Source organism: Gopherus flavomarginatus, chromosome 9, assembly GCF_025201925.1.
Source record: "Gopherus flavomarginatus isolate rGopFla2 chromosome 9, rGopFla2.mat.asm, whole genome shotgun sequence".
NCBI lineage: Eukaryota > Metazoa > Chordata > Testudines > Testudinidae > Gopherus > Gopherus flavomarginatus.
Window position 1 is genome coordinate 27,485,412 of NC_066625.1, and position 26,725 is coordinate 27,512,136.

At 38.2% G+C, this 26,725-nt stretch overlaps 1 protein-coding gene across 13 annotated transcripts in view; it reads right to left on the bottom strand.

The window, feature by feature from the left end:
* The window catches only part of RBFOX1 (RNA binding fox-1 homolog 1), a 2,697,109-nt gene that overhangs the window by 4,283 nt on the left and 2,666,101 nt on the right, over positions 1 to 26,725 (bottom strand). For 5 of the 13 annotated variants that reach the window (XM_050966437.1, XM_050966432.1, XM_050966433.1 and 2 more), the window contains one exon: positions 15,380 to 15,432. The exons of the other annotated variants lie outside the window; for them this stretch is intronic. In XM_050966437.1, coding sequence (XP_050822394.1) covers positions 15,380 to 15,432 — 53 coding nt within the window. The remainder of the gene's footprint in view (positions 1 to 15,379; positions 15,433 to 26,725) is intronic. 13 annotated transcript variants of the gene reach the window in all.

The window sequence follows — 26,725 nt, forward strand, 5'->3', positions numbered from 1 at the left end:
CTCTTCTCACTCCCTTCTCTTAAAGCTTGTTTATAAAATTACATATATTTTTATCAAGTGACTGGGTTTGTTTTATAGCTTCACTGTGAATTTATTGAGTAAGCACTACTCATAGGTGTAGCCTCTGCATTATTCAACGGTTTCCATTAATAAAATGTCTCTAGTAGGGTTCCATCACTGAGAAACATCCATTTGATCTCAGCTAACATGTGACCAACAAAAACTCAAAATTATGCACCCTGGGGTTACTGCAATACAGATTTATTATTAATAATCATCTCTCTGCACAATTGTTAACGTTAAGTGCTAGCCTGTTTCTGTTCTGGATGTGAGAGATTTGGCTACAATATTCTACTTCTAAATACAAATATGAAGTCTGTATATACTCAATCATAAGCCAGTTTGTTTAAAAGCCAGTCCCCACGCCCCCCAAGATGCATGAGTAAAAATGGAAAATTTTTATGACCCGTTCATAAGCCGACCCAGCAAACTTTGGCTCCCGGGCCATCAAGAGAAGCCACTGGTGGGCCGAGATGGTTTGTTTACCTCCCGTCCGCAGGCATGGAGGTAAACCTAAGTAAACAAAGTGTTCCGGCCCACCAGCTGCTTACCCTGATGGGCTGGGACAGCAACTGGTGGGGAAATTTTGGGGGAGGGGAGAAGCTGGGGGTCAGGGGAATAACCCCTGTGACCACCCCCCCACATGACCCCACCCCTAGCCTGGGACCCCCATGCTCTCCCTATCCCATCCCTTCCCACCTTATCTGGGGAGGGCCTGGGGAGGATGTCTCTGGCCTGGCTGGAGCTGCTCTGGCAGCTGGGCAGTGCAGCTGCAGCCTGCTCCAGTGGGTCAGACTGGGCAGCGTTGCTGCAGCATGGGCCAGGCCGGGCGGCATGGCTGCAGCATGCTCTGGCGGGCCTGGCGGTGGGGCCATAGCCTGTTCTAGGGGGTGGGGTTGGGGCTGAGCGGCACGGCTGCAGCCTGCCAGCCCAGGAGCTGCAGCTGCTTCGGAGGCTGGGGGGAGAGCAGCATGGCCAGAAGCGGAGAGATTCTGGCCCCGCCTCTTCCCTTCTGGCTCTGCTGCCGCTGTTGGGGGAAGGGGCTGTGTCCCACATCTCCCTCTCTATATCTGTTCATAAACCAACCCCCTTCTCTGGTGCTTCCCTTTTTTACTAAAAAAATTCAGCTTATGAATGAGTGTATACTGTATATTATATGGTTTGGAGACTCTGGAAAGCTACCCATTTCTCTTTTAGGCCCAATCCCTCTCTTCCTCTTCCATGAGTGGAAGAAGCTGTTTCTGTGTAATCAGTTGCGGGGAAATAGAGGGACAATACTCTCTGCGGCATGCTCACCCCATACCCTACAACCCTGTCGAAACTCTTCTCTATGGGGTCCATCTCTGAGGGTGAGGGGAAGGTTGGCATATCTCAAGCAGATTTCCCCACCTATCCCAACCAAATCTTCAGGACAAGTAATATGAAGGACTGCAGACAGGGTAGGCTCTATCCTCCATTCCACGTAACTACCACCCAAAAGGGAGGGAGGATCAGGGAAGCATAGTTCCTGGGGGACCCAGGCTGTCCAGAAGCAAAAGGGAACTGGTGGGCAGCAATAAGGAGGCAGAGAAGATGCCTCCTTGTCTCTGGTGGACCTCATGGATTTGAGGCGGGTGGAATGCCCTGTCCTTTCCACGGAAGTACGATCAAGCTCCCTTGATGGAAAAAATTAGGAGATTTAGTGAGTGCAAACTGAAAATTGTAAGCTCTCTTTATGTAGGTAGAGTAGAGTCCTTTCTGCCACTACCCTCAAATGTTTTGCAAAATGCTTGCTTTTCCTTCTAGTTGAGGTATATTGAATGCAGCTACTTCCTGAGCCAATCATCACTAATCCGGAGTGACTCGGAAGGATGGCTATAGAGCCGATAGATCATTTTCCCCAGGAACTGAGTGCTGTCTCTGCAGTGCTCCTAGGGTGAGAAAGATTTACAAGGGAGGATATTGGTGCCTAGATTGCCAGTTTCTGAGCACCTACTGCTCCAGTTGATCTCAATGGGAACAATAGGTGCTCACACCTCTGAAAATTAGGCCCTACCTGTGTGATACTGGTAACTTAAGCAGACATAGTTAGTAGACACTAGAAAATTTAGCCCTTAACACTTTCATAACACTGAGGAAAAAAGCTTTGGCTAAAATGCAAAAATGAAGACAGATTATCTGTGCTGATGCTTCTTGAATCTACTATTTACTTCTATTATTTTTAGAACATCTGCAAATACAAAACTATGCACGGTGCCACATTTCATGTGCAAGTGCCCAGGGTAGACTATTGCCCTTGAACGTGTTCTATGGTAAAACCAGAATGTTTCATTCTATAGTAACACTGCATGGGGTAGATACCAAATATTCCTAATTTTCAGCTTCCTGCCTTGTCGCCTCAGAATGTTTGCACTTTTCCATTTGAAGGGTTATCCCTCATAAGATATGGAATAAACAAAATTATGATCTATGAGTACAAAGAAGACAGTTCATGCAGCAAGTGCTGCACATATGTCTGGATGGCAGAAAACTTGTCAGTAACACTGGGAGCATAACACAGAAGTTAGCTATGCCTGAGTTACGGACAGTCTAAGCTGCAAAGTCATGGGTCACTGACACTATGGAAGGTATGGCTTTGAGGGGAGTGCTCATATGTGCATATGCAAATAAAACCACCTAGACAAACCAAAGACCCCTACGCTCATGCATATGGACATACTACTTTCTCCAGCATTATGCCTTCTGAAATGCATTCTTCCCATGACTTTCCCCAAAGGAGGTAGAACTGTGGGTGGCTAACTTCTGCCTTATGTGCCCAGTGTTAGCCCTGGGAACAGCCTGTAGAAGGGGTTTGAGTATAAAGCACATCTCTTGCCGCATGCATATGCATGTGCAAGGGATTAGATGTTTATGTCAATGCCATTGAGTTTAAAAGATTCTGAAGTTGACAGCCAGATTTTAAAGAGTGCTCTGTACTTATCTGCTCCCATTTATGGAAATTAAAGGCCTGATTTTCCTGGGGATTCTGTACCCAGCAGCTCCCATAGAACACAATAGATAGGAGAAAATGGTTCAGATTAGGTTGCCTTACTGAGTTGCTTGCTTGTTCTGTTGCTAGCTCATGTGAGCTGATGCTGACAAGATATCCACAAGCCTGTCTTTGGACTAGAGTCATTTGAAAATAAAATTATCAAAATCTATTTTGGTTTTCTTTATAATTTTGATTTACTGTAGCATATATAAAGGTATCATAGGTTCCAATAAAGACCAAACAAGGACGAAGAAATAATGCCTTGTAAAAACTAGACTGGTTCCCAATCATACATACATCCTTAAATTTCATAACCATGTTACAGGGAGAATTATATACGCTATTATCACCCATGGTTCTGCTTTATTTTTAGTTACCTTTTTATAGAGATAGGAACAATTTTGTCTTTTCTGTTGATTTAATGGTTATCTGAGCTGATATTATCACTGCCGTTCAGCGCAAGGGATGGAAGTTTAAATCTACAGAGGCCATTACGGAACGTGAGGCCTTAGGCTTGTGTGACCTATTAGTTGCTCTGCGCACTGCTCATCCAGGGGTGCTGAATGATACATACAAACCCATCAAATTTAAGTTCCAGCTTTACTGTCTTGCCCCATTCTCTGCTTGTAAAGTTGAACTCTGGTACCACATCACAGTGTATCTAAAAGTATCACCACCCACACTTCATAATGCCTCACAAACGTGGGAAATTTATTACAGCGTGAGGTGGGCTGTAGCCAGGGGAGATCATCGGAGTGATGTGGATGCAGATATGTGGGGAGGCCCAGCCAGAGGTAGGGAGGGATAATACAGAACTCCCAGTCCTCAGTACAATAACAGTGCATTTATCTAAAATACTCTAGCAGATAACATGCTTATATCACTGTTGAAATAATGTTAATAGTGTAGATACCATACAGAGATCTGGAGCACACACAGGAAAATATGGATAAGCCAACACAACACAAAGCATTTTCAATATCCAGTGGGAAAAGATGAGTACAAAGCATGCACCACCATGGTTAAGATTTTCTTTTGGAAAGAAATCACTTATCAGTGGTTTACATTAAGTAGAAAGCATTTATCTTAGCATGATTATTGACCCAATTGTGTACAGTTCGGATATGTTCCTCATCCGACAAGGAAATGTCAACTTGATAAGATAATTGCTTCCTATTAAATATAAATCATTGTATCTTAGGAAAATTTACTTTGCATTCCTATTCAGATAACTTTCTCCATTATAGAGCTTGTTCTTATTTCAGATATAAAAATAAAGACAATCTTTTCTAACCTTCCACATTGCTACTATGTGAAAATAACAAACACCTCAACTGACACTTTTAGGCGCCAAAAGGATTTATAGGAACATGAAATCCCACTCTGTTAGATGAGTGCATGTTAAAAACAAAACAAACCCTCCTACGCCTTTAGTTTAAAACTATATACAAAGCGTTTTGGAACAAGGAGTTTTTCCAAATCTAGCATAAAACAGAACAAGTGTTGCTTTAAAATAAAAAAGAGAAATTCTCTATTTTTCAAACTACTGGATAAAAGTCTTTATGAAGAAACAAAGTCACTACCTTGGAGGAATAAATTTACAAAGGAGAGAAAACCCATGCTCAGATATTTGATGGGGAAAATGTATTGAAAATTCCTTTGTGATTAATAGAGTTTTCTCTCCTCAGGGTGACCTCTACCTTCAGAATATGATGGTTTTATTATGATTAATAAATTTCATTTCCACAGGGGAAAAGGAACAGTGTCAGCTTAAACTTCAAGCAAATAGTCTTCTTTTTAAATGCTAATATGTAAACACGCCCTTGCATGACACGAAAATCTAGAAGCTCACAAGGTTAGCAGAATAGATTCAGATTCCATTCTGGGGGCAAGGATTTAAGGCATATTGTCAAATTGGAAACCAGTAACCTGGGAAGTCACCATGTAATCCAGTCTTTTATTCACTCAATCAGCCACAATTTTGTCACCATGCTTATTTTTCATTAAAATTAGTATTATTTCAATGTTCTTTTAGAATTTACACTGGAAACAATCACTGTAGGGAAATGATGCACTAGGGCATATATTTACATTTTTTTTAAAAAAAGGAAAATATATTTGGAAAAGTTTATAAGTGTACATGATTTCACAAAGAACAGTATATATTACAAATTGATAAATCACTGTGTCAATGCCCTCTATAGGTACCCATCATAAGGAATTACAAATTGTTGTCTCAAAGGCTAGGTTTACGATGGACGTTTTATTATAATTTCCCATTGGTGCACAAATAGTGGGAACACCAATGTGAGAGATGTCCCAGCATTTTTCACAAGTGAAATTGTAGATGACGTGGTGGTTAAAAACATTGTTGACAAAGTGCTGGCAGCACACAACATTGCTACCACTGCTGGATCTGCATAACAGTGATGATAGAATTATATGAGCAACAAAGAGTCCTGTGGCACCTTATAAACGAACAGACGTTTCGGAGCATGAGCTTTCGTGGGTGAATACCCACTTCATTGGATGCATGTGGGTATTCACCCATGAAAGCTCATGCTCCAAAACGTCTGTTCGTCTATAAGGTGCCACATGACTCTTTGTTGCTTTTACAGATCCAGAGTAACATGGCTACCTCTCTGATAGAATTATATGAAATTTTAAAATAAAGCACAGCATCCTAGTTTAGAACATCACTGTAAATATTCACATGGGGCTGGATCCTGAAATCCTTACATATCACTCACTCTTTACGGCAAAACTCTCATTTAATTCAACGGAAATTTGCCAGAGTATAGCCAGAGTAATAATAGAGTAAAAACTGGCTTCAGGATTGATTACCTTATGTGGTAAGAACTCACTATGTTTAAAAATTGCTCAAATACTGTTGAAAAAGTGGATCTGTTGTTAACTGCTGGGGAGAGATTTTTTTAAAAACAATTAAAGTGACTAAATGATACTTGCATATGAACAGTGTTCACAAATATAAACAATTGGCTACGATCGCTCCAAGGTGGCATTTTTTACATTTTGTGTAGGTATTTCTGAAGTCTCTAAAAACTGGGAAATGTATCCCTTACTCCACTCCTAGTTCTTTATTTTTTTAGATTGTATACTCTTTGATGCAGAGACCATATTTTCCCTGTGCGCCTAACCCTGGGAATGGGGCTCTGATCCTAAATGAGGACTTTGGTCCATTGTATCCTTTGAAAACTGTTTAATAATATATACTATTAGGTTTAATAACAAAATTATCAGGGGAAAATTCATAATCTACAGTACGAGGCCAATTAACACACCTTTCCTTGCTAGAACAATCTGAGCAGAGTAAAATGAATGTATGAAATAAAACTAAATTCAGGAATCTGATTTTCTCTCATCACTAATCCAAAACAAATATTTAGAAAAAAAAATTATTGATCCTGAAAATATTTCTACTCGGCTGTCCCAAAGACTTCTTTCCCTGGCAGGTCATTGTTGGGATTATGTAAATTGCTGTGCACTGAGCAAATTGAATTCAAATTTTCACTGGCCCTAGTAACAATCTGCCAAGCTGTGGGCCATTAAAGATCCATTTCAACAGTCATGAGACAATGAAATTTAAAGTCATCTCCTTCTGATTACTATTTCTGTTCTCCCTTTTTTTTTTTCTTCAATTTGGACACATGTTTTAGTAACCCATAGATTAGAAATTACTAGGATCTTTTGAAAATGGCTATTAACCCAACTAGTATAAAGTACAAGTTTTGAGCTTTAGCAGTTTTTAAATGTGTGGTGGCTAAAATGATGTAAAGATTCAGATGGGAAAGACAGCAATCAGAAAGATGTAATTTAATAGTCCAATCTCTTGTAATTTTCCAGGGCTAGAAACAGATTACTTGTATCACTGGAAAGTTAATAATTCTATTTCCACAATTCCACAATATAAAGCATTTTTATTAGCTGTAACGGTTAATGGACTATCTGACCTTACAATGATTGTCCCTTGGTCTTGCAGCTACTAAAGCTTGGACCAGTGTAACTTTAAATTGCTGAAATTCTGTGTGTTGATGGCTATTGCTATTTGACAATAAAGCACTAACCTAATGTAATTTTAGAAATAGATAATGTTACCACTATCAACTGAATAGACAGGATTGCCTAGGCAGCAGAAGGTAGAACAAAATGAGCAGTGACTTCTGTCTCTAGAGCTTCATGATAACCCCTGGCGCTGACCAGTGGAAAAAAGTGATGCCAGGGAAACTGTTCCTCCCAACCAATAGATGCCATGTAAAGCAGACTCCTGGTCTTGTTATTCACTATCTGATCTTGAAGGTCATCATGGAAGCTTTTAACAGGCAGCAAGTTTAAAACAAACAAAAGGAAGTATTTTTTCACACAATGCACCGTCAACCTGTGGAACTCCTCACCAAACGATGTTGCGAAGGCCAAGACTATAACAGGGTTCAAAGAAGAACTACGTAAGTTCATAGAGCATAGGTCGATCAATGGCTATTAGCCAGTATAGGCAGGGATGGTGTCAGTAACCTTTGTTTGGCAGAAGCTGGCAATGAGCAACAGGGCATGGATCACTTGATGATTACCTGTTGTGTTCATTCCCTCTGGGGCACATGGCATTGGCTACTGTCGGAAGACAGGATACTGGGCTGCATGGACCTTTGGTCTGACCCTTATGTTTTTATGGGGCAGAAGGAGTCAGAGTTGTAATAGTGATATTATTAGAGTAGAGGCAGGCAGGTTTCAGAGCCAGAGAAAAGGAAGGCTTAGTTGCAATGATGACCTGCCTCTCTCCCTATAAATAGTTGCAATGACCGGACACCTCAGCTAATCTACTGATCCCTGGGATCACCATGACAGACTTTAAGAAGTCACCATGGGGCTGGTGTCAGGCCTCTATTTCTTACCCAACAAATGACAATTTTTAAGAAAACAAAAGGTACTGTGTTACAGTATAAAGCAGCTACTCATGTTTCAACTCCTCATTTCATATCATGTGGATGGTATGGTAGGGTTGACAAGTAAAATACTTGCAGTAGAAGATCCTGTGACATCCCATGTGAAGTCATGCTTGTTAACGATAGTTTTAAATTGTAAAAAGGAAAAAAAGTCCTTTTGTAGTTGTGCCTGGCACACAAAGGGTCATGAGGTTTGATTCTGGCCCTCCCTCACCTGTGGAGGCCAGGCTCAGACTTCACTCCCCCCTCCTAGGATCATGTAGTAATTTTTGTTGTCAGAAGCGGGCTGTGGTGCAATGAAATTTGAGAACCTCTGCTATACAGTATTAGCCAGAAAAGCTAATATTTGAGGTCATCTCTAATGATAATAAAAAATTTCTGTGGAACCCTTCACACTCACTGAGGGTTCTGGGGCAGCTGTGACCAGGACAATCCCTGGAAGCATGGCTCTAGTAAAGCTGTTCTTTCAGAGAGCTGGAGGGAAGGAGCCATCACCCAACCCCTGGATGGGACAATAAGATGGGATTTCTAGGAGAAGATCCTTGTAAAAAATTTCCTCCATCTAGCTCAGCAACATTTATAAATGTTGAATAGTGATCTGCAGTATTTCCGATTTCTCAGGAACTAAAAAGAGAGATAGGGAACCAAATTCAGACTTATCATAAGAAGGTGAAACACCAAGGTTCTCAATAATTAACGGGCTTACACAAGGTTTGATTTTGGGCTATTGAGTTTGCATTTCAATACGGTAAAGGCTGGATAGCTGCCTTACAGGCTTTGGGGAGTGATTCTGGACTCTCCAGACATAAGTCCTAACTGAGACTCTGAGATCCTTCAGGCCTCAACCTTTTCTTTCTCCTTGTCTCTAAAATGCTCAGCACTTGTCGGCACTAACTAATTAATACACAACAAGTGTACACATTTTCTTGTATACTGCAATTGTATTTTCTAATAAAAGTTCCTTTGAATGCAGACCTCTCAGTGGAGGATTCCACAGAAAGATTTTGTTCATCTACCATAGGACATAAAGCCTTTTCTGGGATATTTGTGTGGAAATAGTTATGACTCTTGCCTCTACTTAGGAACAGCCATGTGTGTTTTAGATTTCCTCCTCCCTTGCTTTCTTGTCCTTCAAGGGGAATTTACCGTGGTATTACTTTTACCTGTAATGATCTTCCTAAAATTCATCAAGTAATAGAGAACTTTGTGGCCTGTTTTACATGAGTTTGCCATTTCCTTAGCACCTTTGGGGGTCCTATTTTGTGTGAGTTTTTATTTATTAATGTCTTTCATCCCAATTGTGGTAACCGCATGCAGTGGAGGCATTTGTTTATTATTAGTCTTGTTAGTAAGAGGAGTTTTTGATTGACAGTACCAGTTTTTCTCTTGCTTAGTGGGGGGTGTCATCGCTAATTCCCATTACTGTCCAGCACTGAAGGAACTTAAAAGTGCAAATCCCCTCAATCCTTCCCTGTAGCTTGTTATATACCTGCAGACACCTGACAGTGGGATGCCACCTTGGCAGATCTGGTCAGTTAAATAGGATGAGTCAATATTTTGATTGCAGAAATACCCAAGATGCTACAAGATTGGTGATACCATAGGTTACGCTCTCCCCTCTGAGTCATAAGTGAATTAGTGCCTCAGCATGGTGCTAGCATCAGGGTGCGGCTCAAGGATTTTATTTCAGATGTAAAATCAAGGTCTGGATCACTCATGTTTAGTACTGGTCCAAAGGTACTTGTCAAATGAATGGGATGTGTGTTAGTGTAATGGGGGTGTTAACCTAGTGTCTAAGTCAAATTCTAACTTGATAATTACATCCTGCCTACCTACATTCCTGCTTATAATTTCTACCAGGATAGTTATTTTCTCGTTATGCTGATACTAATTTGCCTAATAAAAACTGTTGCGTGGGGATATTGAAGCATAGTAAACATCATGTTCCACCTGAAAAGTGGCTGCCTATCTTCGGGAAATGAATGATTCTTGGTTTAGTCTGCAAAGCATTTTTGGATTATTTATTATTATTATTATTATTATTATTATTATTATATTGTAAGTATTTAACAGGTTGTTTTCTATCATATTATTACTATACTGTGTACTTGACAACATAACTTTTTATGAAGTCTGCATTTTTATTAACTCTTAAGCTTTGCAGTATACAATACTGCTCTTTTAAATTCAGCTTTTGAAGTGCAATGAGTGTGACAAGATACAGATTTTGCCATTTGTTCTTTGTCTACTGCACATGTGTGTGTAAACCATAAATGTATACGCAGACACCAGAAATGGCATCTACCTTTCAAGTCCCATATTTTCATCATATCACAGAATTAGTATCTGGATATATTAAGACATAGTTGCATTACTCTAAGACCATAGTGCAAGGAATGCATTGATACACACAGACACACCTGTTGAGATCAGTAGAAACATAGATTATTCACTTTTTTGTTATCAAAAGAGCTTCAGATTGCAAATCCTCCATTTACAAATCACAGGACCCCAGCTTTACTTAATCTTGTCATGTTGTCACATTTGACTAGCCATGTGAACTGACCTAGAACTGTAAGCACAAGGAAGGCAAGCTGTCAAAGAGATAATGACAAAGATGCCAACAAGGGCTGCCAGTGTTTTCACTGAGTGAGATAGAAGGATTAATCAAACTTCACTACAGAAAAAACAGAGGATAATCCAAGGGTTTACTGATTTTATCAACTGATCCCATGGTTGCACATCTTATAACAACAACTACCAGGAGCAGTAACAAATAAAGTTCCATATAAGCCATACACAACTATTTACAGCAGCAGTAAAAGGATTATTGAAGTGCTAACATAAGGGATTCTTGAATGTATTGAGGAAATTTAATTGTATGCATTAGTACAGCATTTCCTACCCTTTTCAAAGCACAAACCTCACTATCTGTCATTTTTCACAGGGAAAAGCAACATAGACATTAAAATTAAAATATGGTATTAGCAGAAGAATCTTCCAGGTACTCCAGCTACCCTTCATCTTTGGTTTTACAAGGTTAGTGGGAGGGGAAAACGTAATAAGAAAGGTATCTAGTTCAAAGTGCTTCTTTGCTCTGCCAAATGGCTGCATGAAATGAAGTCAACCCCTAGGGCAGCACAAAGGAATTCTCAAAAGTGAACTTATATGTCTTTACAATGTGATCTAAATAAAGCTGATGCCAATATCTCAAACTGTATTCTTGCACTTTTGAAAACTGATTTAGATTATTTTCATATGTAAATCTTGGTAATTCCTTTTAAACTTCCATATCTGGCCAGTATCTCCCCCCTTTATCTCAGAGTAAGGCAGTGAGCTGTCTGAGGGAAGAATTTGTCCAGATATGATTAGCTGTGTATCATGTTGAAAGTTCAGCATACAGGCATCTCTGATACATTTATATACTGATGAAAATATTCACTTTAAAGTAACTGTCTACCATATCTTGCTAGTGCTCCATGCATAAAACTTGCACTGGTGCCAGAAAACTGCACAGATCAATGGCAGTATTTGGGAACTTTGCAAACCTGGCAATCAAGATGATTTTAAAAACTATACCTTCCACTCTAACTATTTACAACTTCGTAGGGTGCCTGATGCTTCATCTATAAGCCAAGAGATAAAAATAGTATAGTTTTGCAATGTTAGAAATTAAAGCAATCAGAATTTGTCATCTTTCTGGGGAGACTTTCCTTCACCAAAGTACTTGACTGTGTTTTTCTAAAGCTAAGAAATACACTGGTATGTTTCATTCGTTTGTTCATTCATTCATTCTTATTTCCTTGGAGTGGGATAACTATGATTGAAGAAGGGAAATGAATAAAGTAGTGAGTTGAAAAAAAAAGATGTTATATCCACTTCTACCACATTTCAGTCAGAAAGTAGGTTCATATAATAAACTTTGACCATTTCTCTATCGTACCTAAACCATAAACAAGCAGTTCACACATGCTTCTGAGGGAAACAGTATCAACTATGCAAGTACACTGGATTTTGTTGTTATTGTAGAGCAGAGTTGCAAGAAGTTAAAAATTACAGGAAGAGAGGTATAAATCTAGAATAGTCAGAGTATCCATTTTACACAAGACTACAAGAAGCAAAATGTGTGTCCCAGCAAGCACCTTTCTTCAGGGAACCTGCTTTTGATATTATAAAACCTAAAGTAAAAATTTAAATTCTGCTTTGGGGAAATAATTCAAATATACTCACATTACTACTAAAATACTGTTTCGCAATCAACATGTATTTACAACTACAAATTTTGAGTCACAACACATTCAGAGCCATGTTCTGCCCTCACATGGAGTTTGATGCTGTGAGATGCCAAATGCCTCTGCATTTCAGGATGAATTCTGCCCTTATGTGCCCATTTGCAGAAATGTGCTGAAGAGGGTTCTTTGGAGATTTTTGTTAAAATTTCACCATTAGCTGAATGGAGGGTCAGGATGGCTTCCCTTCCTCTGATCTAATTTACTCTCCACATGTTGTTTAATGATTCCTGCCAAAGATGACCTAGCCCTGAAGCATATAACATTTATTCTGAAGAGTAATTATTTTTGGCCTTAGAAAGCACCAGATTCCATCAAGTGTTAGATATTAAAAAGTCCTAAGGAAGGATCCTCCTGACAGAGATATCTGTGTTTGATATGAGCTCACTACACTCTACATTCATTCTTAGTGTCTTATTTTAACCATAACCAAGGAAGACAGAAAAACCACTTGGCAAGCCAACATCTGTTGAAGGCACTATGTGTGAGAATTTTACAGAAGTTCCTATACAACACACTTTCTTGGAGAGCCTTCTCCAAAGTCATTTATTGTAAATACTTGATACGGTGCAATCTGGTTCATTCTAAAAGTAAAATAATTACTCTTCAGAACAAATCTTATGTACTTCAGGGTTAAGTCATCTCTGGTAGGAATGATTAAGCAGCATGAAGAGAGGTGTGACCTTCACTATAGGCAGGGAAATCATCCAAACCCTCCCTTCAATCTGATTAAACTTTTAACCATTGTTTTCCTGATTAGTTATATTATTATTCACACACACACCCCATTTTCAGGGGGATGAGATAAAGACACACACAAATTCCATATTTTGAACAGTACATTCAGTATAACCCAGTGCAATGAACACACGTCATTAAGTTCAGTTGGACAAATCATGTATATAAAGTTACTCAGGTTGCAGTTGTTTAACAAGAACAAACAGAAGTACAGGACAGTTTAGAATTTATATGTCTTAATAAAATAATTTTTAAAATACTTCATTAATTCGCTGAACACTAGATTTACTGATTTGGAAGGTCTGACCTAAATCAAGCACGGGAGGCAAACATTATTTAAAGTGCAGCTTTGCCTATTGTATTTCAATTCTGAGATTTAAAAATCAACAACACTGATGAACTTGTCATGAAAACTAGTGATTTAAATCAACAAGCTTTTAGCAACTTACATTGTAAAACCTGTGAATGTGGACCTGAGTGTGAATTCCTTGCACACCCAAAACTCCTTTGGACTCCAATGTAAGATTTCTTTGTTCAAGGAATGCAAGATCAGGCCTCTCATTAGCTAGTAAAAGCTCACTCACTCAGATCACATAACAAGAAAAGCATCTACCGTCAGCTGTTTACTGATTTATCTGTTATTTTAAAAACTGTATCTAACCAAAAACTTATTTCTAAAATCATACAATGCAGGCAAGCTAAGGTGAAACGAAAAGCTTTTGTAAATAGATTCAAAGACCCAATTTCTGTCCTCAGTTACACCTGTGCAATACACTGAAGTCACTGGCAGAGACCCATACCATAAGATTCCAAAGCAGTGACATAATGCATGTTTGTACAGTCCTGGACATTTACAATTCCACCAGTCCTGCAGGAAGGAAGGAAGGAAGTCCTTTTATTACAGAAACTTATTCTTATTCCATGGAATTCATCTTCCAGGACAGGAAATTGCCTGCAGGGCCATTGGACTGCTAAATATCCAGGACTTAAGTATATATGTCTTTGAAAACAAAGTTTATTAGAAGAACTTTCTTCTTTACTTAAGAAACGGGCTAGAACTGATAAGCTCATTACAACCTGGAGCAGAGCGGGAGAGAGGAAGGCTAAAGCTGTGCATTTAGATGTAGATGAATCCTGAACTCAGGTTTTGACCAAGCAAATGAGTTTCTAATAATGTCTTTTCAAATATGATGCAATTTTCAATTTATAAAGTTAAATACACACTGCTACTAATTTGGGATTCTAAACAGTTTGTATTAAAAGAAAAACTTTTCAGATCACCTTTAAGAAACATGTAAATTGCACACAACATTACAAAAGTCAGTATATGTTGATCGTACTATATATAATTTTCATTGACACAAATTGAATGTTGTTGACGTATTTGATTATAGATCAGTATGTTCTAAAGTGTACAGTCTTCACCTTTCATTTGCTGTTGCTGTTATTAATAGGGTATCCTATAAATAAGTGTTTTAATTCCAACATTTTGTTTTAGATTGTGTATCCTTCAATCATTTTGCATGCAGAATTCCCATTAAATCAATAAGATTTTTGCTTAATAATCAATGGCAGAATATGGCCCAATGTTATTACTATTTATTTTGGCTTCTGTGCAGAGCTTCACCTTAGGTAGCAAAATAATTCCATCCTTATATGTATAAAGATTCAGACGGTTCCAACTACGTTATGCAACAGAGAGGATTTCCCTTGGTATAATCTGTATATCTATAAGATTACTTTTTGCAAATATCTTATAAAAACAATGCTTATTCCTCTGTACCCAGGTCCTTATAACACAATGTTATATTAGCAAAGAAACAGAGGGCCTTTGCTTAGGGTGATGCTCTGATGATATACAGATCTTCTCTCTCACTATCCTATCTGCAAATACAGACTTTGATGTGCTTTGGGGTCTGTACTATCTTTGTGGGCACCATTTGCCCCCAAAGAGTCATTCAGAAAACTGGTAAATCCACAGCATTTACAGGTGTCTATGCTTTTAATCCTATCTTTATTTCTGTTTCGGGAATTTTTGGTAACAATTTTGGTCGTACTGTACAGTAAATTTAAGAAGCTTCAATATATTCTTACTTTTCTGGATCACACAATATTGAAACTGGAAATAAAACATCAAAGTCAGCAAAATAACCTAATGTCTTTTATATGGCAAAGCCTAAAGGTTTCAAGCTATCACTTAGTGAAACTATTCCAAAGATTTATATTATGGACTTTACTAAGCTTTCTCTAATGATTAACTGCAGCATGTGAAAAAGGATATTGAGACCTGGATGGATGCATCAAGAAGTATCAATGATTGTTACCTGCAGAGGTGTTACAAGAAATTTCATCTGCTGCAACGAAGACGAATTGATTTCTGCAAGAGAAGATAAAATTCACAATACTGCTTGCTGACTGGGAAATGTGCTAGCTGCCAATTGACTTGATGTTTACAGATGGGGTAGGGTAAGGGTGCTTAATTTTAATGAGCGTAGCAAAAAAAAAAGTGTTGACGTATTTCAGTACTATATAGTTTATAAGGATCATGAGGTAGACATGCTGGGATCTTTTAAATGAAATAATGGTGACATCTGAATATGGACTATGTACAAACGTTTGCACTGGAAGCTTTATGTTTAGTGTTACAAATATGTCATGCTAAAATATATGTATAAAGTTTAAAAAATCAAGCTATATTTATATTAATGTATACACTAAAGGGCATTAAATGCAAAATGTAAAAAATCCTGTATTTTACAGAAAAAATGTAATTTACTTAGTAGAACTTAAAGGAGAATATTGAAAGTAAAATATATTTTTGGCTTTTAAATTTCTAATATGATGCTGAAACAGAAAATGCATTTTCTGCCATTTCCAAAAGAGAATTTATGACATAGTATATTCTTATATACTGTCATTTGAGCATTGGCATAGGTTTGCTGCACAATACTGAATATTATAAATTCAATAAATTATTGATTTGATATAAGCCTTCTCTTGCAAAATTCTTTTTTCTACCAGACGATATATTTTAAAAAAATGAAAAATACATTTAAACCGTTCAAAATACAGAAAACTTCATTCCGGCACAAAACCTGCTCCCTTTACTCATATTATCATCCCACTTAAAGGCTCACAGTCGGCAAGGTGATCTGGATTTGGGCCACTGTATATTTCATGAATGATCTAATTATGGAGTTGCAGTATTATCAAATTGTGCCCTTTTAGTGATGTACATAGTGCTCCCTAACTGCATTTGGAGCTGTGCAAGCATAACCAAGAATCTGATCCCCAGTTTTTGCACTTAGATCCTGACTCATTCAAACTTCATTCAGCTCCTGCACCACAAAATCCTTCACAGTTGCAGAAGCTGGATATCTCTCAGCCTTCATGCAGAAGTTCACAGCTGAGGAGCTAGATCCAATTTGTATTAACTCTGCACTAAGGGATTAATCCTGCAAGGTCAGCACACTTCCTGTTACATGCTACATAACCTCAGCTTCTGTGGAAATCTGTGTGTGTTGAGGGGCATGACACCACAGGAGCACACACGGCACCTGGCAGGGGTGAACCCTAAAAGACCAAAACCTTCTCTCTATTACTAATCCCTAATATATTAAAAAGAATTGAAACTCTTGTTTGGAATCCTGTGAACACTGTAATTAAAATGTTCACCTTTGTACAAGATGCACAGGACCCTATAATTTATACAAACAGTCGTACTTTTTGGTTAAAATCAAGTGAAGTATCAGTTTAATATTGGCCGTGCCTTCCATTAGGTATATTATATCCTGTACTTTCAGATGAGTGGACTTTATGATAAAATTGCACATTTCCACCTCTGATTTCTATTATCCTGATTGCCTGTATGGGGTGGTAATTTTGTTATTTATTCTTTTATTTACAGCAATTGAAAAATCTAGTGATGTTTATCCCGTATGCTGCAATTATGAGTTGGCATCTAAACCTAAAATAGTTAGAAATATTGAATATATAGCTATACTGTGTTTCATATATAATACAAGTTTTTACCATGTCTACTTCCAACATGTCTTATATGGTAATATTGATGCATGCAGAAGGATTTAAATATCTGCCTAACAAGGATCCCATCCAAGGTAAAGTAGACTCTATAGCTGCTGGTCCATAGGAACTCTTTTATCTCCTTTCCTATGCAGCCATAAAGTTGTTCCTTATTCTAAAAAATGATATTTTCTTCTAGAAAGCAGCCACATAGTACTAATTTAAGATTTGGTGGCTGGCTGAGAAAGTGCCTTCCTCAGGAGAGGAATCACAGACTCCATCCAGCTCAACTACTTTTATGTCACTCTGGCTCAAGAGTAAGACACCCTCAGATGACAAAGCACAGAAGTATTTGTAGGAATAATATACTGCTTTAGCTGCTTTCTGGAACAACCTAAAAACAATCATTCCTGTTTCTCACTTTATTTAACCAGTTACTACAAATGATGTCTTGCTTAAAGTGTTTACAAATTTTACTAATACTTCCCAGTTTTTCCCAGCTTTCATCAAGTACATTTAAAAAGAAAAAAAAAAAGGTCTTCAAAGTCCCTGAGAGAGAGAGAGAACCTTTAAATATCTGCCATGTACAGCCCCTGTTACATGCCCACAGTGTTCACTGGAAGGTACAATTTCTCCTTGCACTTAGTTTTTGTATATTTTATTTTAGAAACCCATAAATCATTTTTCAAACTAAGGTACTGGTCAATGTAAGAACAGTTAATGTGAAAATTAAATTACTCACATTATTTTCTTTGTGGGGAAGTAAATGTAGCCACTAGAGCACTCAACAGCCAAATTCAATTTATTATGAATAATTAGATGTTGTTGCTAATGATTCCAGTCATTTGCCTAGTAATTTGATGATCTTAATGTCTTTTGTAGTCACTGTCTATACTTTTCTAATGGCTTTACTACTTTATATTTCACAAGATACATATACCTAAAAAAGAGAGTTGATAATCAAACTTGGCCCTATAGACATAGCAAGATGTGTCACATGTGCCTTCTGCAGGAAGTCTGCTTATGCACTATGGGCAAAATTCTGTTCACCTTACTTATGTGAGCAATCCTACAGATTTCAACCCTACTTCTTACCTGAATAAGGCAAGTAAGATTCAGGCAACAAAGTACACATACACAATATCTATTTAGAGTATAGCAAAATAATTGAAATTAGAGATAGAAAAGACCTATTAAGCTAATCCATTCCTCTGTAAATGCAAGATTCTTCCCTTTAGCATAATATCCAACTTTACATTATGATTTGGGCTTCCACAACTTCACTTACAAGACTAATCTCAGTCTAGTAGTATAGATTTTTAAGTAGTGTAGATTTATAATAAAACATCAGTTTTAACAGCTAAATAAACAAAGTGAACTGGGTTTAAAGAATTCATAACATGCATATGGTAAGTATTTATGGGACTATAGGATGGATTTTAGTTTTTAAATGTTCACCATGTGACTTTGCACTGCAATGCACTATATTTTAATTAGAATTGCTCCATACTTCAAAAGCTTTAATTACATAAAATATATTCAATTTGAAAATGACCTTAATATATTGTTGGACAATCCAAGGAATACTAGAATGTGCTCCAAAATTATAACTTGATTATACAAGAAGTTCTGCTCCATTATTAAGGCCAAATTCTGCCACTGGATGCAAAATGTTCTCCTTAACATTTGTCTACTATCAATTAAAAATGGGCTTCTATCTGTAGCTCAAAATGTTTGTATTTCAAAAGAAACAGAAAATTAATACTGAATTCTTAAAAAGTACTTTATTTAAACAAAATTTAGGAGCCCTAGAAAGGGCTATGGGAGATTAACTAAGACAAGAAAGAAAAACTGAAAGAACAACATAAGTAATAAAGATATTTTCAAGTAAAGTGAGTAATTTAAATGTTCGGGGCCTGATTCCTGTGTTTGTGGCAGAAAGAGAGAGAGGGAAGCAAAGGTGGCTTTAAGATACTTTTGTGCTCACCTTATTTTGGGGCTCTTCATGCCCCAAAGTAAATTAAAGCAGCTTATTCTCTGCTTCTGATAATCCCCTTATGGCTGCTGGAAAAAAGAACAGCAGCAGGCTGGCCACACTGATATGTACCCTCCACTGAGGGCTGGAAGCAGAGCTGACGTAGAGCTCTTGCAACAGTTCTATACCCACAAGGGTGAACTGCATAATGAGTAGGCTCAGGACTTTTCCTTCCTTGCCTCATTTATGCTGCCAGAGTGATGTAAAGGGCCATTAGTGTAACTGAAAATCAGGTCAATTGTGTCTGAATGCAATAAAAACTGTTTCTGACAATCACTAGAGTCCAAATCTTACTCTCTGCATGAGCATCTGAGATGACACAGAACCATCAATTTGAGTAAGTTGTGGAGAGCCCCTGAAAGGGGGTATCTCCCCTCTGAGTGCCACTAAGGTCTACTCTGTCAGCGTTTCATCTAAGGGAGAAATGGAGGGAAGAGGTCCTAACTAGCAAATCCACCAGCCAACCCTCAGATCTTTGCATGGGGACAGTAGGAGACAGTAAATTGTGGCTGCAATATTTGTCTCAGAATGGCATCAATGGTGGTCCACAGAATGAGGAGGTGGAAGGATTCGTCCTATCCCTCTGCTCAATTCCTGTTTTTATTTGGAGAGTTTAATACATGCCCCTCCAATAGATATGTTGGGGCTTACAATGCCTTAGGAATGGTTGTGGGTCATCATTAATAATCTAATGAGTTACATGTAAGGATGAGCCAAACTAGGACCCCAAATCTAATCACCACAAGAACCCTTTTTTCTTTTGATGGGGTAAGGAAGGGAGGAAATACAGGTGCTGGCTAAAAGTGTAAACCCAAAAGTAGGTCTGAAAATCTGAACTTCGTAATTAAAGCCCCTCTCTATTTACATTTATTGTATATTTAGTGCTAAATATCAGAAATGATGACAAACCATTTACCTAATTCACTTCACCAGGTACCTAAAAGTAGCTCAATTCTAAATTTAACCTGACAACTGTTTAAAACAGATGTAAATTGACAAGGAAAAGACTGCACATCAGAGGGCTCAGTGGTATCTCAGTATATCAGGTGGCACCTTAAGGGTCACAGGCAGGAACTAGCTATATTATATAACAGTTTAATACAAGCTTGAAAGCAGAAGTGAAGAATATATTCCTAACTGAAACTGAACTAAGTTTTTATTAAACATGGTCTTCGGTAAATAATGTTACTATTAAATTTGGATGTTTTCAGGCTTGAAGTACACTTGAGGTTCCTGCATTCCCGAGGCTGGCCAACTGGCCACTGTGCAAGTACTGAAGTATCTTCAGTGGACTATATGCATTTCCTTGCGTATTGTATTTTGAGTTGGCTAGTGCAGTTATGGTAAGATTAAAGAGACTAAGTAGCAGATGAGAGGTAAAGCAATCAATAGCACAATGTCATAACCTCTCATATAAATGAAGCATTCTATCAATCTTATTTCTCTCATTCCAGTAGTACTGACACAGGGCTCTCACAATATGTCTACATTGCATCTGGGAACGAGCCTCCCACCCCCAAAAGACAAGACTTCAGCTAGCTCACCTTGAGCTAGAGCTCTAAAAACAGCAGTGTGGGCGTTGCAGCTGTAGCAGAGCCTTGGGCTAGTCTGCAGAACTCAGACCCAACATGACAGGTAGGCTTGAGAGCCCGAGCTGCAATGTCCACATCTGAGCTACACCCACCATTTTTGGGCAGCAGACCTTCAATGGGAAGCAGCTGCCTGCAGGGCAGAGGGCATGCTCTACGTAGATCTAGGGGATACAATCTGGTTCATACATTCTACTTTACAAAACTCACAGATGCTAAAACATCAAACAATATGCATCCTGTTAATATCTGAAACCCAGAAGAGGTGAATGGTGAAAAAGAGAGTCATTTTCAGAATACTTATTTAAACGTCTTAGTAAAAATTCATCTCCAAGTTACAAAATGGATAAAACACCTGCTTCTGATTTTCTCATTTTCTGTTTTTTCCTGTGTTTTTCTATCTCATTCTGACTTTTTCCTCCTTCCATTGGACCTTTTTCAGGAAGCTAGCTGGGATTTTACATACAAATTTCTTTTCTTTGTGCTAACTATTGATATTGATTGCTCATCAACGATGGTGCCCCAACGAACAATGCAGTTATGGGAGTGATGATGATGATGATGGACATGATATGGGTGTGTGTACTCAGACTAAATTTCACGGTGGAATCTAAGGGCAACTATGATTTGTTCACATCATTTAGATCTCAAAGAATATGCTACACAAATTTCTATTCCACAGCCCAACTATGTTAGTCAAAGGTAGTTAATTAAGATGATTGAGATGTTCCATAGACACATTTTCCTCAGACTACGCTCCCCAAAAAGATGAGATATACCCATTTTCAATATTAATTAGTCCTCCACACTGCCTAGTTAGTAACTTAGTAAGTATCTTGAAATCATATTTACAAAATATGTTCATATTTGTTTACAGCACATAGTGCTAAATTCAGAAGTTATATGTATGTTAAACCTGTACATACTCTATGCATCCAAAGAAATGAGCTGTAGCCCACGAAAGCTTATGGTGAAATAAATTTGTTAGTCTCTAAGGTGCAACAGGTACTCTTCTTCTTTTTATAGATACAGACTAACACGGCTACTACTCTCAAACCTCTATATATAGTGGTTTTTTTAAAAAATATGATATTTAGTAGAGCCAGGTGAACCATTTGGAATTAATAATTTATTTGATTTTTTGCCTCTTTTTTTACTCACAAATTGTCTATGACCATGCTGCAATTTTCCTAAATGTGTAAATATGTTTTTGTGTTCATATTTTTTTTTCTTTTGAGTGTGCAATAACTGAGATTCAAATGGTGTTGATTAGCTTTGAGTGGTCATGTATTCCACATGGTATCTTTCTGTTCTTTGCATAAAAATGAAGTTAGCTATTAGAATCAGATTTCCAGTGCAAGTACACTTATGAATTTAAAATCTGTTTTCTGCCAATTTTACCAATGTACTCTTAAAATTCTCTCACCTCTCAAACATTCATGCCAGGAATCTTGTTCACTAGACATTTCCCAGACTGCAAACATCAAAGGGTGTGAGTATAGTCACATAAATTCCATTCTGATTTTTTGATACAATCCTGGAGTTTTAGAATCCCACAATGTGCTGCAGGAAGGGAGTGTCCCTTCATTTAAAAATGTGAATGAAGGTTTGTGGAAACATTTGTACACCATTCACCATGCTCTGCTGCTTAGTTACATGTAATTATGCACAAGTACAACTTCAGCATCTCTCTCAAATCAAGTGGCAGATTAAGGTGAAATGGGGATCAGACAGCAGAAGATTACTGCCGAGTAGGTGACGATGTAGGGCAAAACTAACTGCTGCCAGATGGCCCTTTGTTGGTGTACACAGCACTTGGGCTCCTTTTAGGAGGAAGACTGAGGACTCAGAAGTGACAGGCAACAGCTCATTTGGGGAAAGGAAGAGATATGCGTAGAAGGCACTGTGTGGGATGCAGGAGGCTAACAGGTTGGGAGCAAGAGTCTCAGGTACCTTCATGATTTGGTGGATCGAGATGCCATTTGGCCTTAATCCAACCCATTTTCAGGCTAGATTGTGCCTGTGCATCTGCCCTGTGTAAGCACTGGATGTAGCTTTACCACCCAGGGAAAGAATTCTATTTCAGGCACGTTTCCTTGTCTGTTCCCCCTTTCCTTTTTCGAGAGCGGTAATTTGCTTCTGGCCCTTCCTAATAGTAGATTACTACCCCTATGACAGTTCAGCTGCACAAGTCTTTGCCCACTCCCTGCCCATCTCTCTGTTGGGGGGTTATGTGTGTGCAATCCCTCTCTCTCTCTCTCCAAGTCTGTTGCAGAGAGGCAAGTAGGGCACATACAACCCTGCTTAAAATCTTGTGTGGCCACGAAGGGTTGTATGTGCCCTACCTTCTCTTATATGCCTAGGCTAGGCCACAATTTGGCCCTTGATATTACTTTGTAAGGATTGTAATGTAATTTGTTAGATGTAGTATGTAGCATTACATTAAAAAGAAATCTTTAACAGAAAAAAATTAACCCAACACTCCTAGAACCTTACAATCCCTCCTGTTCTACCAGTTTGGTGAGAGACAGAAGCCTCTGTAGAAGACAGGAAGGGTTTAAAGGCTTCAAGGACTGTGGGTATGCACACACAAAATTACAATAGCCCTATGAAATACAAAGCATAAAAGAAAAATGTATAAACATAAACCTTTAGAACTATTTAACAAATGGGGCTCAAACTCACAGGAGCTCTTGAACTTTAGTCACTGACTTTATAAACTATACTCGACTCACTTTCCTTGTCATGGAAGTGTAGCCACCTCTGAATATAACATGGCAACTGTGGGAAACAGTGCATAGCAACAATACATGGCAGATTAGAACTGAAACAAATACAGTATTGAGCAGAAATTACAGTGGGAAGTATTAGCCTATTTGCCATTAGCAGCCCTTCTCTGGTAAAAAGCAGCAAGGGATTTACTAACACAAGAGGTCAGTATTTAGGTTTTATGGACCATTCTCAGCTGTTATAAATTGATGCAGCTCCTTTGAAGCTAATGACTTTCATGGAATGGTGCCAATTTACTCCAGCTGAGGACATGGCCCTCCGTATCAGTGGCAATGACAGCTTGTAAGTGTTATGTGATATTTATACATTTTTAAATGAAATTATTTTAAATACTTTAGGTTTTCTTCACACTCTAAAACTTTCAGGGGTTTGTTTGTTTGGGAGAATTCCAACCAGACTGATGGTTGGCTGGTTGGCAGGCTGGCTGAATAGTGTTCTTAACAATAATTTACAGAGAAAGGTTTCAGAATCTCTTTCTAAAATCCTTTTATGAAGAATTCCTTCCTCTTCCTTCCCCTGAATTCCTGAATTTCAGTAGCAAGGCTATTAAAGTACAGCAATATGTTGACATTTAGTTTAATATGTGTTGTAAGAACACTGACTTTGCTATTATCTTGTTTTATATTTCCAGTAACTGTAAGATCAAAGTCCATTTTCATACTTGTAGCATTTAAATCACAATACATGGAGACAACTTAACAACTTTACAGTTATACCCAGAAATCAAATACTCTCTTAAATGAAGTCAAAGTAAATTATAAACAAAACAGATCATTTCCTGGCTTGCATTCATCCAGCGGTATCCAGCTTCCATAAAACTGCCAAAAAAGTTGGTTGAATTGAATTACACTGGGAAAATCTTTACTATCATACTAATCTTGTTTGTACCAGAAAATTTTTTCCCAAGCAGTTCACTGTCAAACCTGACTGACAAATGTGACTAAGATGGGGTAGAGGGACATAGGAAGTGACTGTTCTTGTTTCACAAAATATTCAGATGTGAAAACTACCATGATGTTCTGCACCTGGATCTCCCACTTTCAGTCTGGAAGTAAAGGAATGTCACCTAAATTTGCCGCCATTCTTCCCCTCCTGGGGGATGTCCTTTTGTAGATTTTGAAGTGACGCTAGAAGAGGTGGAGGCCCTGTATATGGAATTCTGTACTAAAATTCAATACTGTAATAATATAGTATGTGGGGAGTATAGCCTCATGTTGAAAGTAGAGCCCCTCTTCTTGCCAAGTGAAGCAATCAAATTAATGCCTCTCTATTACTTCTGTCTAGGTCCCCTCAGTGGCTGGTACTGAACAGCTGCAGGGGGATCTAGTCAACAGCATTATGGTTCCAGCAGGAACCAAACACCAGGGAGAATAGAGGAGACCCAGTGGAGTCAAGAGATGTCCCTTCAGGTGGTTCCTGTCACACAATTTTGTGAATGTGAACCAGGCAGGAGTGCTTCATTTTCAGCCCGAACAGTGGTGGTATTTGTCCTGTGGGAGTGGGCAAGGTCACACTGTGTAGAGCCCAGCATTTTAAGCCCTGGGCAGCACTGAGCAGATGGAGCAGCTGACTCCCAGCAGGCCAGACCTGACTTTCAGGCAGCCTCTTGCTGCCTCACAGGTTCCTGTAATTGCATGGGTTGCAGGTGCCTAATGCCACCACTGGTCCAGAAAGGAGAAATTTTCACTTTCAACAAAAAAATTCTGGCAAGAGGGGGGAAAATTCTCTTTTACAAAGTTGCTGAAATGTGAATTCTCAAAAGCGGTGAGAATATGGTGCAGCAATATGGGAAACTTGCCATCCCAATTTAAATTTCAAAGATTTTGTCAGAATTTGGACAGAATTTGCTTAAATTAACAACTGCTGAAATTTCTATAACTATTCTCTCACCAAAGTTTCTGTAAACATACTTTATTTTTTGACACTTACACATTTTTGACCCATAGTCAAAGTAATACTAAATAATATTTTATTTAATATTTCAGTGGGACTTCTGTGCATGTGCAAAACTGTATTCAAAATTATGTCAATGGCAGATATTTGTATTAAAGGACTAAGGAGTAGTGCTTTAAGAATAAACACCAACAACTTGGTCTGTCTTCAACAGGAGCAGGCTTATACCCTTGTCTTCGACAAGAGCAGGATTATACCCTAATTATTTTGGCATTTTGACTATGGGAAATATTTTCAAACTTGGGTGCTTAAAATAAGGCACCTCAATCCATATGTGAACAACTAAATGAGAGATCTGGTTTTCAGAAGTGCTGAGCATCTGCAACTACCACTGAAGTCAATAGGAGTTGTGGCTGCTCAGCATCTTTGAACATCAGGCCACTTTGGTATCTAAATTTAAGCATCCGCGTTTGAAAATGCTGAGCCTGATTCTCTTTACACCAAGGCTATTTTATATTGGTTTATCAGCGTAAAGGGGTCTTAATGTGAGTATATATTTGCATCTATTTTAAGGACTCTTTGGAGCACTGTTAGAACAGTGTGAAGTGGCCTTAGTGTAAATGAGAACCAGACCCTTGGTTTATTCAGCACTTTGTGAACATTTTCATGTAAAATATAGAATAGAATTGATTTTTGAAATTTGTAATGGATTTTATGTCATCTTTATAAACATGATAATAATTCACTGATATTTCATATTAATTCTTTAGTGCAATATCACTATCCCTCAAGAATATCATGAAGTTCCCTTATTTACTCACTGATTCATATATGATACGGTTTTACCAGTCTTCTTTAGTACAGAGGTAAGTGATATCCAATTCTTTAACACTTGTTAATAAGTACTAAGCCTACCTTTCAAATTATTTTATCTTCTGACTCGTATGATAACATACTTTTACTTTCCATTTTATGATGTTATCTTTGTTCACACCATAATAGCCATCAGGTTGACTTATCACTTTACATTTAAGTTGGAGGAGATAAATTAATGGTCAACATATTGTATATTAAATACTTTGTCATGGTCAACTCAACCCCTCATCCAAGACAGATAAAATGAATTTCATGAAGGTCTACAGGTTGAAGGGCCTTTGCATAAGACCTTTAAAATAAAGGTCCTGTGACGTTCTGCATGTATGTGAAAGATCCCATGACACTTCTCATAAAAGCAAGCGTTTTCCCTGGCATCCTTGGCTAAACTGTTCAGTACTTGGATTATCTGCCTCTTTACCAAAACTACATCCTACAGCTGATAGCATTTCAGTTATGTGAAGAGA